Genomic DNA, 18,528 nt, shown 5'->3' with positions numbered 1-18,528 from the left:
CTTTTCAATGTTTGTAGAAAACAACCTGAACCATTTTTAGTCAAATGACTGCATGCAGTTCGACGGAAACTTGTCTAATATAAGGTTTGACATCCTGCACACCTCCCCCTCTAGTATTACTTTTGTGAAACAGAGGAACTATTACAACCTCATCTTTGAAACAGACAAGCGCAATGGATGTGATCACTAAAGAGGGTGCGCTTTACTTACAAGGAGTCAAGTTTGGGAAGGTGAGTTTTTAATCGCATGTGAATAACTTTGTTTGTTGTATTTTAAAAGATTTTTTTTTTTGTTTTTTTGTGTTTAAATGCTTTTTTGCTGCATTTATTACTTGTGATGATTAAAGGAAATACCAGAAATGAACTTTTTATTATTTACTCACCCTCATGTCGTTTGAACCCCCAATGTTTTTCTTTGTTCGTAAGAGCCCAAATGTTTTTTTTTTTTTTTTTAAGTGTTACTTCTCTTTTAGCATCCTCTGTGTCTTTAGGATGTTTACTTTTTTAATGAATGTGCAAAAACTGAAACAACTGTGCAAGTAAGAGAAGAAAATGTCTTCAGGAAACTTAAAATCAGGGCTTTGAACCAGATTTTTTCCCAATTGGTTTGGTCCGAACAGAAACAGTATTTTAACGTTTCTGGTTTTTGGTTCAACCCTAAAATTGAGGTTCCTGAACCAGTTAGAAAAAAAGAACCAAGTTCCAGAACTGGTTAATAACGTTCCATGTCAGCTGTGGGACATACAAATAAGTAGGCTGATCATTAGGACATTAAGTAAGGGATAATGTAGAGGCAGTCGGTAGTTTTTGGGGAAATAAGCCACGAACAGTGTGATCAGGACCCGACACGAAGCGGAGGGTCTTGTATCACACTGAAGGGGCTTATTTCCCGATAACTACCGGCTGCCTCTACATTATCCCGCTTATTACACGGCTACTTGCCACATAAGAAAAAAACTGGACATGAAAATGAATTTTAAACATTTTATTGGCATACTTGTTTTAAATTAACATTTTCATCCTTCAGCAAAACTTTGCACAGATGCATAAAATGATCGTAATAACTTATTAAGATCCTCTGATTCATACTTGTCTGTCTCCATTTTTTTCTCTTATAGCCAGTCTTTTAGAAGTTTTAATGCACATAATGTATTTGTTGTGTGTTGGCTTCGTAGATGTCATGCTCTGTTTTGTCAAGTTCAGTCTCAGTAAGCTCTCTGTGTCTTGTCGTTGTTCGTTCTTCTATCCACTGTTTAAATGTTTTGTCCGTACATGTTAAAATTAATGTCAAAATTTTCCATTCTTAATTGTGGTTGTCCAGTGTTTGTCACAAGATGGCGCCAAACAGTAATCTTTATTGGCGCGGAGCTATTTTAATCGTACAAGTAGTACCGGCTATGCGTTATTACTTTGGAGCGGTTATTATTTGAAAAGAACGAACCTGCAAATGTCTCAACTGACCAATCAGAATCAAGCATTCCAGAGAGCCGTGTAATAAACTTAATTATTAGTCTACATAATTTTCTCTACATTATCATCAAACAAAAGGCTACATTATGTAAGCGGCAAAGCTGTAATTCTGACATGCTTACATTTGTTTCAGCATTATACATGAATTAAGACAAGGACAATTTCTGCATGTCGTTTATTGGCAAACAACTTAAATGTTTTTATTAGAAAAAAAATACTGTGGCATTTTGAGATCATTTTGTTTGTATGTGTCCTGTCAAGAACAGAAAGATTGTTTGCTTGCTTTTTGAAATGCGTCTCTACGTGTATGCACTTTTGAGTGCACTTAATCATGCGCACACAGACACACGGAGGACAAATTCCAAATGGCGCTTCGGGAAGAAGATGCAGCATAAACAGTCGCTCTCCATAAAGTGAATATTACGTTTTAGACACTTTTATCCGGGTATCCGCCGGTACCCGACCCGTTGCAAGACTCTGCCGGACACATTCAACGCATGTGCGTCGGTGCGTACAGAAAATTGCTCACTTTAGCGCCTTTTGTGGTTAAATTGTGTAAAATCACTTATGTGCTAACATTTGCAAGCCTTTAAAACACATGCAAATGATCAACTTTCACCCTATTTAAATTTGCGTATTAATCCGCGAATCGCATGCGAGGAGAAATGTGGGTCGTGATCTCTACGAATCAACTGCGATCGGATACACCACTAATTAGCTTTAAAAAACACACACATCTTCAGATACTTGGTAAACTACAATATTTGCCTCTTGAGCATTAGAGACTTGGGCTTGAGTAGGCTACTTGCTGGTGGCAAACTTCTCATTTCTACGATGAGTTAACAACGACCGGAAGTGAACATCACTGAGTCATATTGCACAGAAATCTTGTCAAAGAACAAAAAACTGTATTAACTGGTTACCATTATTTTAAATAAATGATTCATTCATGGAACATATGAAGAGTTTCGTTGCAAAATGAGATAACTCCGTTATTTTAATTTTACAGAAATCTCGTTTTTTGGTTGTGCATTCCAATTAATATACGTTCAACTGCAGTTGGTTTGTTTTGATTTAAACCGTCATAACTTAAAAAATACAGCTAAGTAGCACCATAAAACAAAATAATAACATGATAACATAAACATGTTTTGACAAAAATTTTAAAAATGCAACTAAACTTTTCATATATATTTTTGAAAGTTTCTGGTTTCGTTTCAGTTCCTTGCAAAACATCAGATGTTTCTGGTTTTCATTTTCGTTCCGTGAACCGGTTCGAAGCCTTGCTTAAGATATATGGTCGAGTGGAGTTATTTAACATTTTATCTAATTTTGAAGTTTTGGTTACTACACTCTAATATAAACAAACGGTGCTAAATAGCACTAAAAGTGGTTCTTGGCTCGTAGCCATAGAGGAACCATTTTTAGTGCTATATAGCACCTATGAAGAACCATACGGGGGTCATATAGCACCACTGTAGCACCACATATGGTTCTACATAGCACAATATGTACTAAATCGGTACTATATGGCATTTAAAATGGTTCCTTTATGATTACAAGCCAAGAACCAATTTTAGTGCTATTTAGCACCGTTTGTTTTTAGAGTGTATAGGAGTATGGTGACCGAGGTGGTCACCATATAGTGGCCTATATAGTGACCCGTCAAAAAAACTGTCTTTGCGTTTCCAATGACATAAGGGTGAGTAAATAATGGCGTATTGTCTCTTTAATGCGTTTTATGGGAAAATTATGAATGATTTTACAGTAAGTAATGTGCTTATTGTTTAAAGTCACACTCTACCATGGGGTGTATCTACACATTGCTTAGTTATAAAAGCATCAAACTATTCCTAAATTATTAACGTCCTGCCCTGAGTGTAATGAGTTCAGAGAAATCCTCAACTGTAAAAGAGAGAAAGCAGCAGATGGTTAAGCACCTGAGGTGTCTCCGATTTCATATATGGGTGTTTATTGCTCATGAATCATGTATTGGAGATAAATCGATGGCTAGTTACAGAACTTCTTTCTTTTGCATACTCTACAAGATGTCTAACCGGTCTCAGTGGAACCAAACAGTTTGATGTTAAGCCCTTCCACATAATGTCTCAGTTATAACGCACTTCTCTTCTCATTCCTGCAGAAGGTATGGAGGAAAACTTGGTTGATTTTATTTGACCCCAGCGCTCCTGGGACTGGTCGAATAGAGTTGTATGACACGCGTGAGGCAAGGGGACTTTTGGGGTCTGGCACTTCGAGACCTGCCGGACTCAAGAAGACGGATAAACGGATGATTCGCCTTTCGGACTGTCTGAGCATTACCCCGGCCCCAGATGAAAGCTGTCCTGTTGATTGCTCCGCCTTCTTTTTAAACACCATCTCGCGCACCTACACCTTCGCTGCACCCACCAAAGAGGGCTGGATGTCGGCTCTGTGCCAGCTGGCATTCCAGGTATGGAGACGGGGTGAATGTGATGTTGCATAGTAGGATGTGTTGCCTTTGTTTTAGTATTCTACAAACAAAGTAGCCCTAAAATTAGAAGAAAACGATTGGTTAATCAAAATTTTGTTTAAAGGGGACTTTTTTAAGGTGTCAAAAAAATCTTTGGTTTCTCCTTGGTAAAAACGTATAGATAATTTATTATAATATTAAAATTGCCACTTTGTAGGTTTTGCCACTTTTTTGCACTAAATGACAGTGCCGTGGTTGGATAGTGCAGATTAAGGGGCCGATCACACCAAACGCATTTCTGGCAGTTGCAGGCGCCTTTTTTAAATGATTTTCTATGGGCATGCGCTGGTTATGCATGCCAAACACATTGCGTTTTTTTGACACCTGCTGCAGCACCTGTTTTTAAAGGAGTGTGAGAGTGAAAAAGTGCTCGACGTCATTGGCATTTTTCCATTGTCCAATCGAATAAGGGGAGAGGTGCGCTTTACGTTGTGGTGAAGGAGGTTTACAGTAATTTGGAACAACCGGACTGCACTTATTTACTCTCTCCTGTGTGTTTGTGCACCCCTTGATCAAGGTCAGAGCAAGTGTCCTCTTTTTTTGAGTTTCTGCTAATATGACAGATAACAGACAAAAAGAGCTTACACGTCAATATTTGATTGACAAGACATCTGACTCTGTGGTTGCCTAGCAATATAAAAAGTCACGCTGCACTGCTCGTTTTTAAAGTGACCAAAGCCCGCCTTGCGTTTACAAGCGTTTAAAGCGCGTTTGGTGTAATTGGCCCCTAAGGGGGCGCTATTATCCCCATTTGACATCACGAGGGGAGTCAAATTTCAATTACTTATTTTTTTCACATCCTTGCGGAGAATGCACAATCATAGCACTTAAAGGAACAGTATGTAAGAAATGTATATCAATTAATCATAAAATGGCCCTGATATGTCACTAGACATTAAGAAATCATTTTCATTTCAAATACTTATCTGGCCAGGATATTGTCATTTAAAAAGTAAAGTTGCATCCCTCAACTGATGTTTATGTTGACATTTTGTGTATTGGCCACCAGTTGTGTGATTGCAGTACCAGTTTTAGCCACAAGTTTTGTGATTGCAATACCAGTTTTGGCCACAATCCTACATACTGTTCCTTAAAACATGGAAAAAGTTCATGATATATCCCCTTTTAAGCTTCTTTTCCCAATGCTAATGCGCGTACACACCAAACACAGGTCATCGTGTTACTCAAGGGATTTAATTTCGTGTCATGCTAATTTTTCGCTCTTGTTGAATATTTTCAACTTGGGCGAAGAAGCGTTTAAGGTAAAGCGCATGTTTTTGCAGCAAACGCACTGCCCATGTCCCGTCATTCGCATCGGCCCACGCGAGGACGCGTTTGATTGCGTCTTTGCATTGACTTTGTATGTAATCTACTCGCCCAAAACGCTGAACTCGCATCTGGTGTAAACCCACAGTAAGCCGTTCCTTATATTTACAATCTGATTTGTAGTGAGAATTTTGGGAAGGTGTAAATCACAAGTGAATATGTTTGTAACCATTTTTGCTCTTTTTTAGTTTGACACACTTCAAATTTTTCATTTTTTTATAAAACAACACACCCATCTTAACAGAGGAAGTGCTGATAAGAATTTTCTTGAATTTGCACAAGAGCACCCTTCTTCAAAATTACACCGTAAAGAGGAAATGCTCGTTTACAATCGATCATGTCTTGTATTTTTAGAGGAGGGATGAAGATACAGGGGAATCCCAGAGAGATAAATGCATGCCTCTGGCTGACAATGAACTGTATTCCAGCTGGGGTGCAGGTGAGAACATTTCAAACACATTTCCAAAAATACTCCTAACACAGACTGATCTGTTATAACTCTTATCTGCTGTAAAAAAGATGTTGTTGCCAAATGTTTGGTGTGGTTGAATAAGAGGAAATGTCTTAATATGTGTTACCATTACTTATGGTTTTTATTACGGAAATGTTTGAGTTCCTCTATGTATGAGAAGTTCAGACAGTCACTCTGTCGGCTATTACTGTATGGACCAAAGCTGTCTCACGAGAATTCGAACATTTTTTATGAGTTGGTGAATTCATAAGAATATTCTTCTTAAAGTTACTGTTGCATGCAATGTCTAATTACATAAGGCAAAGTTTATCAGAAAAGACAAAAATATATTGAGGCAATTTCCTAGTCCTAGACTAAAATAAATGTAAGAGCTGTCCAAAGGTTAGGAATGGTTCTTTGGAGGACCTAAAATAGTTCTTCTATCGCATCGTCATTAAAGGATTATTCCACTTTCTTAAAAAAAATACTGATAATTTACTCACCCTAATGACATCCAAAATGTTGATGTCTTTCTTTGTTCAGTCGAAAAGAAATTAAGTTTTTGAGGAAAACATTTCAGGATTTTTCTCAATTTAATAGACTTTATTGAAACCCAACAGTTTACAGTACGCAGTTCAAAATTGCAGTTTCAATGCAGCTAGCAAAATGATTGTCATGTTCTGCAAGAAAAAAAAAAATGCACTTTTAAACCAATTGCAATTCTCATCTTGCACCAGCTGTGTGACGCATCAGCGCGACCTTACGTAATGCGTAATGGCGTCGAAAGGTCATGCATCACAAATGTGAAACGCACAATGACTTGCGGACCATTTTAAAAACAATAAACTGACACAAAGACATTAATAAGAATCATTCCACATACAACGAAGGCTGAACGCTACTCTTTCTCCATACTTGTAAACACTGGGGCGCTAGTTTTGCATACATCATGCATGACCTTTCGACGTGCTTGTGTATTATGTAAGGTCACGCTGCCGAGTCACCGGATTTGTGCAAGACGAGAAGTTGTGGTTTGAAAGAACATATTTTTTTATTTTTCGTGCCGAAAATGATGATCATTTTGCTAGATAAAACCCTTTCTGCCTCGTTTTGGATCGTCTTTAGAAGCTGCGTCGAAACGACAGTTTTAAACTGGATTGACTTTTTCCATGTTTAAGTGGTATAATTGGGTCCCTAGTGCTTCTATTAACCTAAAAAATGTGTAAAAGATCAACACAGTAACTTAGTTTTGGTAAAGCATGTGAAAAAATAAATCATTGAAATTTGGCTCCCCTTGTGATGTCAGAAGCGCCACTAGCAATTCTGGGCCCAATGAAAGAATACCTATAACGTTTGCTATTGTTTTTGACCACTATAATCAGTGTTTAGTCAGAAACCTACCATGTATAGCTATAAGATGATTTATTGTGAAAATGCAAATTTTACAGAAAAATACAGAACAGTAATCAAATATTCAGAGAAAATGCAACATTCTTAAACAAAGATTAAACAAACATAATATGGTTTGTATGAACCATAACCCAAAAACCTTTAGCTTCATCTGCTAGATAATTATGAGCCTTCCTGTGAAAACCCAGCTGAAGTATTTATTTTTAATTTACTGTTTTCTGCATAACATTATCCTACATAATGTAAAGAACATTCTCTGAAAATATAAACTTGATATCTTTAACATTGTCTGAGTAAGTGTATGTCAGCAATTAAAATCAGAGTGAAATAGATGTTTGAAATCCAACTGTGATGTACTTTCTCTCACACTTAGATTAGTCTGGTTTTCACAGGCAGAGTCTCACATGTTTAGATGTCCGCTAGCAATATGTGTTAACAGGAGAATGCTGGCAAGTGGCAAAAAATTAAGATCTATATCTGGACAAAATTATATCCTTTTCCTTTTTAGCGGTGATAAACATAACCTATTGAACTGACCATTAGGTTTGCCTATAAAACTGAAGCTAACATTACTCCAAAAGGAAGCTCCACGAAAAAAATTAAACATAAGTTACCTTTATTTAAAAAATATTGTGTAATTGTCAGCACATTTTCTCTCTCTCCCTCTCTCTCTCTGTCCTCTGCAGTCTCTTTTTTAGTTTCTGATGTCCAGACCTATTCTAAGCTTTGTTTATAATGATGCGTTCACACCAAATGCGAATGGACCATGCGGTCAAATTTGCGCGAACTGGACACGCGAATGAGGCGAATTCGTGTCTACCGCGCCACGGTAAACGCATAATTCGCGCCGCGAGACTTCCAGACGCATGTAAACGAAAATGACCTGTATTGCAGTGTGTCATGTAGCTGTCCATCAATGTAAACAATGTGCAAAGTAGTTGAACCAAAAAGTTCACGATTAATAAAGTTATTGGTTTCTAAAGTAGGGAGTCGACTCTGAATCGCTGAAACGAGTCGTTATATGAATTGAAACTCCTGCCTGTCTTTATCCACGTAATACCAACACTTTGCATAATAATCTCCGCCTACAGCCTTGCCCCAGAAACGAAAACTATAACCTGCACACAGAGACTTCAGCTAGTTAGTGTGTAAACGTCTTATCAAGCTGAGTTTTAGTTTGTGTTGTTCTCACTACCAAAGGATGAGGATATATGAAGAATCTGTGGTTAAAATTACTTTTTCAAGGAGGGATATACTAAACGTTTGGCTATGAAGAATCAGTGGTTAAAATTACTTTTTTACTGAGGGATTTATTAGACGTTAGGCTGTGTAAAATCAGTGGTTAAAATTACTTTTTCACGGAGGGATATACTAAACATTTGGCTATGAAGAATCTGTGGTTAAAATTACTTTTTCAAGGAGGGATATACTAAACGTTTGGCTATGAAAAATCAGTGGTTAAAATTACTTTTTTACTGAGGGATATACTAAACGTTTGGCTATGAAGAATCAGTGGTTAAAATTACTTTTTCACGGAGGGATATACTAAATGTTTGGCTATGAAGAATCAGTGGTTAAAATTACTTTTTCATGGAGGGATATACTAAACGTTTGGCTATGAAGAATCAGTGGTTAAAATTACTTTTTCACGGAGGGATATACTAAACGTTTGGCTATGAAGAATCAGTGGTTGAAATTACTTTTTTACTGAGGGATTTATTAGACGTTAGGCTGTGTAGAATCTGTGGTTAAAGTTACTTTTTCACAGAGGGATTTACTAGACGTTTGACTGTGAAGAATCAGTGGTTAAAATTACTTTTTCATGGAGGGATATACTAAACGTTTGGCTATGAAGAATCAGTGGTTAAAATTACTTTTTCACGGAGGGATATAAACGTTTGGCTATGAAGAATCAGTGGTTAAAATTACTTTTTTACTGAAGGATTTATTAGACGTTTGACTGTGAAGAATCAGTGGTTAAAATTACTTTTTCACAGAGGGATTTACTAGATGTTTGACTGTGAAGAATCAGTGGTTAAAATGACTTTTTCATGGAGGGATTAACTAAACGTTTGGCAATGAAAGATGGTTCAGTACCCACTTTATTTGGAACAACATGCATCTCCTAACCACAACCTGTAAGTATGATTATAGCTACATACTTGCTTAAATGAGTGTAAAAATATTAATGTCTGTCGTCGTTTTTATAACCTGGACTAATGATGAATGATTTGTATGAATATTTTTTAAAAACTCTTAATATACTGTCAGAGTGTCACGTTAGCAAGCGGCTAACTCAGTTAGCATACATAAATGCTTAAATAAGTGTATAATGTTAGTTTCTATCATCGTTTTTATTGCTTGGATTAATGATTAATGATATGTATTGATGTCGATAATGTCTTCTCAGTAAATCATGTTAGCACTAGGTCAATACATGTTGCACTATTGTTGGTCTGTGCCACTGATCTGTGGTCTGTGCGGAGACTCTGTCAGTTAACCAATCAGAGCAGAGTAGGCTACTGAAACTTATAAACAGTGATAAGACGCTTAAAATTGGCATCTTACTGGCTCTTTAACATTGAAATCAGTCGCCAGACACTATTTGGGTTTGGTGTGAACGCAACATTGATTACTTGTGCTTTGCTCCGCACCATGAAACGAGTCTCAGCTGATTACCCGCGTGTGTCTGAGGACGTGCCTCAAGTCTTCAGGCTACTTAAGACTGGACGAAACCATCCAGTGAAGGGGGGGAGGTTTGCTGGAAATGCAGATACAAGCCATACGTTTCTTTTATTGGTAATTCTTTTTTAAATACATTTATTTGTAATATCATTGCATTACTACTTTTACTGTTACTAATAATACTACTTATACTAAAAAATAATCTTTGGGGGCCCCAAAAGTGCGTGGGCCCTTTGAATCATCGAAACTTTTTCCACTCTTAGTGGCGTCTCTCTCAGAAATGGATCTTATTATACTAATCTGCAACTATCCAACCACGGCACTGTCATTTAGTGCAGAGAGAGAGAGAGATAGAAAAGGTTATTGACAGCACAATTGAGTTTCAATTTCCACAAACCATCATCATTGCGATCAGTGTTTGTTTGCATTTCATCAGCTTATTTGCATTTAAAGGACACACCCAAAAATGACAGAAGTAACAACATAAACAAGCGGCTTTCATGGTCATCGTGTAACTTCCGGTAAACTCCCCTAAGAATAAATAACAACAAAGTCCTTTTAAAGTAGTTTATTTATATAACAAGCAAAATAAACAACAACAATGTAGATTACCTAGGAAACCAATTTTTTTTATTTTCGATGAGGTATTTGTTTAAGAGTTCAATTTAGCAACTAGTCAGACCAATAAACAAACAGAAATCGGTAGTAAAGTTCTGTCCAGACGCGCAAGTGCGTCAGACGAAACGTCTATATGAGTATACGTACTCTGTGGAAACCAAAGATTTCTTTTACATCTTAAAAAAGTCTTGTAAAATGTCCCCCTTAACTGTATTATTTATAATTGTGATTTTAATTAACTGATATTATATAAGCCCCCGAATATGTGTAACTGATAAAAATGAGAGGAAACAAATTAAATGAAAAATCATCAAATGTGACGCAGGGAATGGTGGGAATGCCTTTTTACCGTTTTTTTAACTTTATATTGATTTTTTGTAATCTACAGAAACCATAATTTTAACAATATTTTACTGTAATACTGAATGTATAATCCAGTTGAATTTTATAGAGATTTTTACCATAAAATATATGGTAATTAAAACCTTTTATTTTCAAAAAGCTTACAATTTACTTTATTTCACAGTAAAATTAAATGTAGTTTTTTAGAGTTAGCCAATTAACAGGTTTTTAACGTACACTGTAAAAAAATGCTGTAATTATGCAGCTGGTTGCCAGTTACTTACTTTAGAAGATAAAGACTAAAAATGTTTCATGTTGAACAAACTGTTACCAGTAAATAACGTAAATGTAAAATCTACAGTAAGTTACTGGCAGCTAGTTGACAGTAATACTGTAATTTCTACAGAAATGTTTAACAGATAGCATTTTTTCCCTTAAAATTATGAACATTATTACAATGTTATTCAGCCTGATCTCATGGGAATTTGTACATATTTTACAAGTTGGCTAATTTGTATGATGTGAAGTGATTATTATTAAAAAAATAATAATAATTGGTCCCCACCCCAAACCCACAAGGGCGAAAATCATACAAAATATTAAAGAGTATTTTAATACGAATGAATATGAATTAGCCACCTCATAAATACTCCAGAAAATTGCATTGCAAAATATTACATTTGTTTCCCCAAATCTTATAGTTAAATTCTTATAGTATTGTCCTGCGAGTCGACGTCACAGTTACGTCACGCGCGCAATGTGGTGGCAGAAAAACAGTGGAAATGAATGAGACACGAGTGAAACAAACAATATAACTTACTAGAAAATGTCTTGTTGTGCTGTTGAGTGTCAGAATAGGAATGCCAAAATAGATGACCTTCATTTTTATAGTATACCGTCGTCGAAGACACCATTTGAAGATAAACGTAGGTGTTTATGGTTGAAATAAGCCCTCAACCGAACAGACTGGAGTGATGAAATCATTTAGAAATCTTTTAATAATTAGAATAGAAAATAATTAGAGAAGATATCCGGTGTTCTGTTGAAGTCTGTTCCCTCTATGTGTCTCTTATAGTGTTTTTATCACGTTACGTTTATAATTTATTTAGAAAGATTAAATATTTGAATGAGTTCATAATATCAATAATATTACCATTTATTAAAGTTTTCATATTTTTTTCGTTTTCTATTACTTCCTTTTACCTTCTATCTTAGCCTATGTCTTCTTCCTGTTTGTTCTAAATTATGGTGTTTACTAATAAATATATACATAGCACCAGCACACACACCCACACGATGTAAAGTGTTAATAATATATAAACAGGCCTATACCTATTAATTTGTATGTAAACATAATAGTTTTAGAAAAAACACGTAGGCTATAAATATAAGGAAGAAATTGAAAACAGGAAAATTATGAAATATTTAATACATTATATTATACAGAATACATGATAGTATTGTTCTTATAATTACTTCAGCGATTCATACTCTAAAAATAATTGATTTACCAATAAAGAACAATAAATATTCATTACATACATGCACACATATCAGTAGCCAAGCCATTTAAACTTTTAATTTATGTAAAAAATAAGCGTAACTTGGTGAAAACGTTATAAGAAACATTACACTAAAGAGACATATAAGGGAAACAGACTTCTACAGAAAACCGGATCCATAAAAATCACAGTTTAACGCTAAAACACATCACACCCCTGTCACGTTCTGCCACCCGTTGGGCTCCGCCCACAAAAAACGTCATCTCTGTTTGCAAACATGCAAAAGGTCTATTTCACGCACATTTTTTCAGTTTATTATTAAAAACTAATATTTAATTGTTATTATAATGTTATTATTATTATTACCACCCACAGGCCAGTTCCAGGTAAAGGTACAGAGCACAGATGCATCTCAGAGGTGCGGGTTGTCTGGCTCATACCTGCTTTCTGTTAAGAAAGATGTTATTTCCTTGCTGGATCTCAAGACGGGACAGGCCATCCACAGCTGGTCCTATAGGGTTCTCAGGAGATTTGGCCAAGTCAAGGTACTTCTCTGAAGTTTTAATTATTAAAAGTATTACATTCTTGCTGAAATTTTCTGAATATATTATTGAAACTGAATCTTTTAATCAAGTATATTATTTTCTTTTAATAACCTCTATTTTTTATATCTTTCCAGGGAGGGATTGCATTTGAGGTCGGTCGTCAGTGTCACACGGGGGCGGGTCATTTTGTTTTTTTGTCCAATCAGAGTTCACACATTCACAAGACCATTGAAGAGGCCGTCATGCACCACAGCGTCCAGGAACTGTTGGCAGAAGCCTCTGCTCCTCCACAAGAGCCTGCGCCCCAGCCGCCCCCCCCTAATAAGATAACACAGGACAGATCTAAAGTGAATAAGCTTCCTCCAATCAAAACTAACCAGAACAGACCGTGCCAGGCAGTGCCACGCAAAAAAGGGCAAAGAATACATAAAGCCATTGAAGATGCTCTCACAAACCAAAGTGCCGCAAACCTGCCGGCACCATCCACTACTCATAAAAAAGATCCTCTACCTCCACCACCCTCAGCCAAACCCAGAACACAAGACAGACGTAAGGACAAACCTATGGTAACTTATCATCCACCGAAACAGGAAAGACTATGCCCACCGGTAATGCAGACACAAACGCAACTGACGAACAGCTCAGATGAAAATGCTCACATATACAGCAATGTCCAAGAACCTCAGGCACAATCCGACCCTCGTTCCCTACCCTGTGTGCCCGTTTCAAGAAGAAAGTTCTCCTTGCCAGCTGTTCCTTGTATCAATACCCCTCTGAACTGCCAAGGTGATGTCTTGTATGCCAGCATAAACCCAACACCAAGATCAAATACGAATCTCCCGAAGGTTCCAACACCTCCTAGTCCAACAGCACACTTTAGAGTTTACACCAATGAGGATACAGATGTAAGAATTGATCAAAAGGAACCATCCGAGAACAAAGATGAGGACAATCCCTACATGAACTGGATGGTTAAGACCAATGCCGAACAGGACCAACCTCATACTGATGTTATATACAGCACTGTGAATTACGCAGCAAAGGTTAAGAATAAAAATGCTGATATTGATGGTCAAGAGCGTTTTAACGTCGACCAGCAGTCTTCTGTTATCAATTCCACCATTGACTTTGAAATCCCTGTCGACTTTAAACAGACTTTGTCCAACATCTTGTTGAAAGAGCAGTGTAAAAAACCATCATCATATCCTGGCAGGTCACTTGGAGGAAGTTCTGATGGCTTAGATAGAAAAGACGATGAGATGACTCATTAAATTTTTTTGTTTTTTAAACTTGTGGCCAGGGTGTTGCTTAAATACACAGGGACACATTTTTATAGTACCTAAGAATGATTAAAATGGTGTTCCTGTAGCTTAGTTTGTTGTGTTAACAATGCAAAGGTCGTTGGCTCAATTCCAATGATCACACATACTGATAAAATATATAGCACACAAGTCGCTTGGTATAAAAGTCTGCCAAATGAAAATGTATACATGCAAAAATGTTTGAAATATAAAACATACTGGGTTATTTTCAACCCAGCACTGGGTCAAAAAGAGAAGAGGCCAGCCCCCTGGGTTGTAATTTGATTTGTTGGGTCAAATATTAAAGTTTTCTGGATTCATTTTAACCCAGCTGCTGGGCTCCTCCCTTTTTTGACCCAACGCTGGGTTGAAAATAACCCAACATTAAAATGTATACACTAAAATATGCTGGGTTATTTTCAACCCAAAGCTGGATCAAAAAGAGACAAACCCAGTCGTTAGGTCATAATGACCCAGAAAATATTTATATTTGACCCAACAACCCAGTATTTTGTGTTAAAACAACTCAGCATAGGTTAAATTAAAACCCAACAGGTTGGGTTCATCCCTTTTGCCCCAACACTAGGTTGAATATATATATAGTTATATATATAGTTATATATTTAAAAAAAAATCAGGGCTCTGATTTTTTATGTAAATAATGTGCGTATTTGTAAGTGTATGTTCCAACACTTTCAGCAAATCAGATACTTTTCCGAACTGTACCCTATTTTTATGTTTCTAAATTATTTTATTATTATTTTAACCAAAAAATAAATAATTTGAAAAAATGTATGAAAAACAACTCTTTATTAAAATTTTTGAGGTAATAAAAATCAGATAAATAGCACAGTCTGTTATTAATGGACATATGATATGAAAAAATCCAAAGTTAGGCAAGGATCTGTCAATAAAGTGCAACTAAAGGGCGTGTACAATTTTCTTTCCCTTTTTGTAAGCTTTCATAAATGTTAAGCGTAGCCTAATCAATATCTAGAAAAACTAACCAATAGTGTCTATCTATTTGGTTCTTTTAGTGTCTACTAAAACACAGACAAATAAATTAAGATTATTAATGGTCTTAGTATTACAGTCCCGATCCATTAGCGTCCAGCGGTCTGCCCCTCTTCAATGTCACTGAAATGAGACGATTCCCCGTCGCTGGCGTGAGATGATGAGGTCACGTCGCTTTTATCCGAAACAAAGTTTGGCGATGTTGCGTCCACTGGGTAAGATGCGCTGGTCCTCATTGCAGACGAACTCCTCTGGTTACCGTGGTTACCGGATGCGCAGCATCCATCCCTCAAACTTATGCATTCGGACTGCACAACACCTTGCAGCAACTCGGACAACTCTGTGATGTATATCTGCGCCATCTGGAGTGTGTCATATTTCGACAGTTTTTTCTCGTTCTCTAGGGAGGGAATGACGCTCCTCAGTTTGTCAAAAGCTCGGTTTAGTCCGTGCATCCTGCGCCGTTCCCTGGCATTGGCAGCCACGCGTCTGTGTTTTTGAGGACCGGTGAGATTTTGTTTGTTTTTTTCCAATTCGGATTGCGCTGTTAGAGGACTGTTGGATCCGGAGATGTACGCGTCCATGGCGACATCCACTGACATGCGAGCGTAGTGCTCACCTGTGGATGGGTACGCGGGGGTCGCAGAGGTCATCCACGCCCGCGGGTCACTGCGGGTCAGCCTCGGGTGTTCAGAAAGAGTAAAATCCTCCAGTCTTTCCCGAAATTTCCCATCTGACCAGTGCAGTTGTCTCGTTTTTGCAGTCATTGCTTTAGGGTAGTAACAAAAATAAAAGTAGTAAAAATAGATTTGTTAAGTAAAAAATTTAATTAATGTCCTGGTTCAGCTTTGTGGAGACTGGAGCTGGTTGTCTTGCTTAGACTTTTTACTTCAACCTGGATCCTTCTTGACCTTATAGTGGCTTCACCTCTCCTCTCTCCTCCCCTTAATGTTTACAGCCAATAGAAAATCTACCTTAAACTCCCATAGACTAAAGAGGCCTTTTTCTTCATGATATGACAGAGTGATGGATGCTCTTTTAAACTGATCAAAACATAGATTAGCATTTATCAATTCAAACCCATTTTTATTTTAATATCAAATGCCAAAATATTATATACAAATATCTAGCATTTATAAAATTAAAGATTTAATGAACATTTCAGTAATTATTGTAAGTTATGGGAGCGTTTTTTTTTAAATATTATTATTTATTAAGTATAGTATATTTTTTATTGACCACGACTCACAGGAAGAAAAAAATCCTCTTACTCTTAATGGGACTTTCCTGGAAAAAAACAAAGGTTAAAAAAAATTTAGTTTATTTTTTTGTGGTTTGGAACCATAATGACCACTCTTATACATTTTAAAAATATAATATGTAAATCTCAAACCTCAGAGGATTTAATCCAACATCCTTATCCACTTTATTCAAGATAAGCAACGGAATTGCCAACCAATAAAATCTAGCGAGAAACTTGCATAGCAGCGTCATATAAACTTCTCAAATAAACTGTAAAATTTGCGGTAATAAAACGAGCAGGTGGAAAGCACGTCCTGGGTCGCACCTGTCGTCAAAGAGGTCCAGGAAAGCTGATAAGTGTCTTTAGTCTTGCCATAAATCATTTAGCAATGAAGCAAAACAATATTTGGTCAAATCATAAGTAGAGACATTTATTGAGATTCAGACGACGAACCTAAACCAAAATAACGTTATTATTTTGATGTTGTTGTTGAATTGCTTGTTTTTAATGATCATAGTATATTATTATTATTTTATTATTATTATAGGAACAAAGTTTAATGTTTATTTGTTTACAAACTTAAACCTATTTAAATAATTTATTTTAATCGCGTCTACATGCAATTATTTCTATACTAGGCCTATACTAATTTAAATAACGTCAAAGTTATTCATGTGGAAGAAAATGCTTTTGTTAAAGTGTTGCACTTTTTTTCAATGATACAATTCAGTCAGTTCACAGATACATTTAAAGCCCGCCCTAAAAACTGCATGCCTGTTTCGAACAGCAGGACTATGGGAACATCGTGATCTACATTTTCTTCGTTTACTTCTTTTCAGTAGCTTCAACAACATAAACCTGACAGCCAATTCGACGTCTTTTGGACACGAGACTGCTTTGTTGGGAGCTCGGGGGTGTTGAGAAGAGAGAGCATTATGACAGTGGCGGCCCCATGTGAGACTGCACCTAATGAAGCTTGAATAGAGTAGCAAACTTCAGCCCGGTCAGCTGTTGTCCCCTGGCACCCGTCTCACAGTCAGAGCCCCGCGCTATCGTCTCCCATATGCCGCGACGCGTCCCGGGATCGTTTAACTTTCGCACTTTCATCATCGTGCAGCATCTTCACTTCGGTTTACTGTGGTAACGTTTCTGCTTGCTACAGAACTGATAGGCCCACTTCTGTCAAAATATAACAAATAAGAGTGAAGCCTACCTTTGTTTGGGCGATGCTAATCAGTGTAAATACATTTCACTGTAAAAAAATGGTTGTAATTATGCAACTGGTTGCCAGTAACTTACTGTAGAAGATAAAGACTGAAAATGTTTCATGTTTATTTAAATTCGAACGAACTGTTGCCAGTATATAACATAAATGTAAAATCAACAGTAGTTACTGGCAGCTAGTTGCCAATAATACTCAGTAATACTGTAATTTCTGAAGATTTTTTTTTACAGTGCAAGTTCAAATTTAGGTTGGAGATGTACCCTCATATAAAAATACAAAAGCTAAAACAAACGGTGCTAAATAGCACTAAAATTGGTTCACTTGCTCGTAATCATAATTGGGAAACCATTTTAAGTGTCATATAGCATCTGCGCAGAACCATATTGTGCTCAATAGAACCAAAAATGGTGCTAAAGTGGTGCTATATGGTTCTTCATAGGTGCTATATATGGTTTCTCTATGATTATGAGCTGTTTGTGCTAGCTAATTAGCACCAATTCTTTTATAATGTAGCACTTCAAAAAAAGTACAGTTTTGTACCTAAAAGTTGCATATTAGTACCTCAAAGCTAGATAGCTGTACCTAAATGACATCTTTTGCGGCTTTATTTTTGACAGTACATTATTTATAATTTTTATTTTTGACAGTACATTATATATTTATAATATTTATATGTTTTTTTTTCTCTTATGTCATACTGTTTTACATGAAAATTATTTAGTATATTCAAATATTTACTTTAGTAAACTGTAGTAAAATTGTAGTTGTAGTGTTTTTGAACCTTACAATGACAAATATTACAGTTTGTCAATTCACTAGTTAATAGGCTTAGTAGTCTCTAGTAGTCTATATTCTAGGCTACTACAATGTAAAATACTACACTGT

At 36.5% G+C, this 18,528-nt stretch overlaps 2 protein-coding genes across 2 annotated transcripts; one reads left to right on the top strand and one right to left on the bottom strand.

Moving 5' to 3' along the window:
* Window positions 1-91: 91 nt before the first annotated feature.
* Window positions 92-14,753, top strand: dok3 (docking protein 3). The gene is made up of 5 exons (XM_055177550.2): window positions 92-230; window positions 3,613-3,921; window positions 5,662-5,746; window positions 12,691-12,860; window positions 12,995-14,753. The coding sequence occupies exons 1-5, from the start codon at window positions 174-176 to the stop codon at window positions 14,129-14,131; spliced, it is 1,758 nt and encodes a 585-aa protein (XP_055033525.2). The 5' UTR covers window positions 92-173; the 3' UTR covers window positions 14,132-14,753.
* A 241-nt stretch (window positions 14,754-14,994) lies between these two features.
* Window positions 14,995-16,152, bottom strand: atoh1b (atonal bHLH transcription factor 1b). Its single transcript, XM_055177552.2, has one exon. It carries the CDS (start codon window positions 15,940-15,942, stop codon window positions 15,265-15,267), a length of 678 nt encoding a protein of 225 aa, XP_055033527.2. The 5' UTR covers window positions 15,943-16,152; the 3' UTR covers window positions 14,995-15,264.
* Between the last annotated feature and the right edge of the window lie 2,376 nt (window positions 16,153-18,528).

Source organism: Misgurnus anguillicaudatus, chromosome 16 (genome assembly GCF_027580225.2).
Source record: "Misgurnus anguillicaudatus chromosome 16, ASM2758022v2, whole genome shotgun sequence".
NCBI classification, from domain to species: Eukaryota; Metazoa; Chordata; class Actinopteri; order Cypriniformes; family Cobitidae; genus Misgurnus; species Misgurnus anguillicaudatus.
Note: the sequence above shows the minus strand (reverse complement) of the source record. Positions and strands in the feature narration are given on the sequence as shown.

Coding starts and splice junctions, on each gene's coding strand:
- atoh1b (XM_055177552.2), bottom strand. CDS start 15,942: ATGACTGCAAAAACGAGACAACTGCACTGGTCAGATGGGAAATTTCGG.
- dok3 (XM_055177550.2), top strand. CDS start 174: ATGGATGTGATCACTAAAGAGGGTGCGCTTTACTTACAAGGAGTCAAG. Junction 3,922..5,661: donor TGTGCCAGCTGGCATTCCAG/GTATGGAGACGG, acceptor TTGTATTTTTAG/AGGAGGGATGAAGATACAGG. Junction 5,747..12,690: donor GTATTCCAGCTGGGGTGCAG/GTGAGAACATTT, acceptor TACCACCCACAG/GCCAGTTCCAGGTAAAGGTA.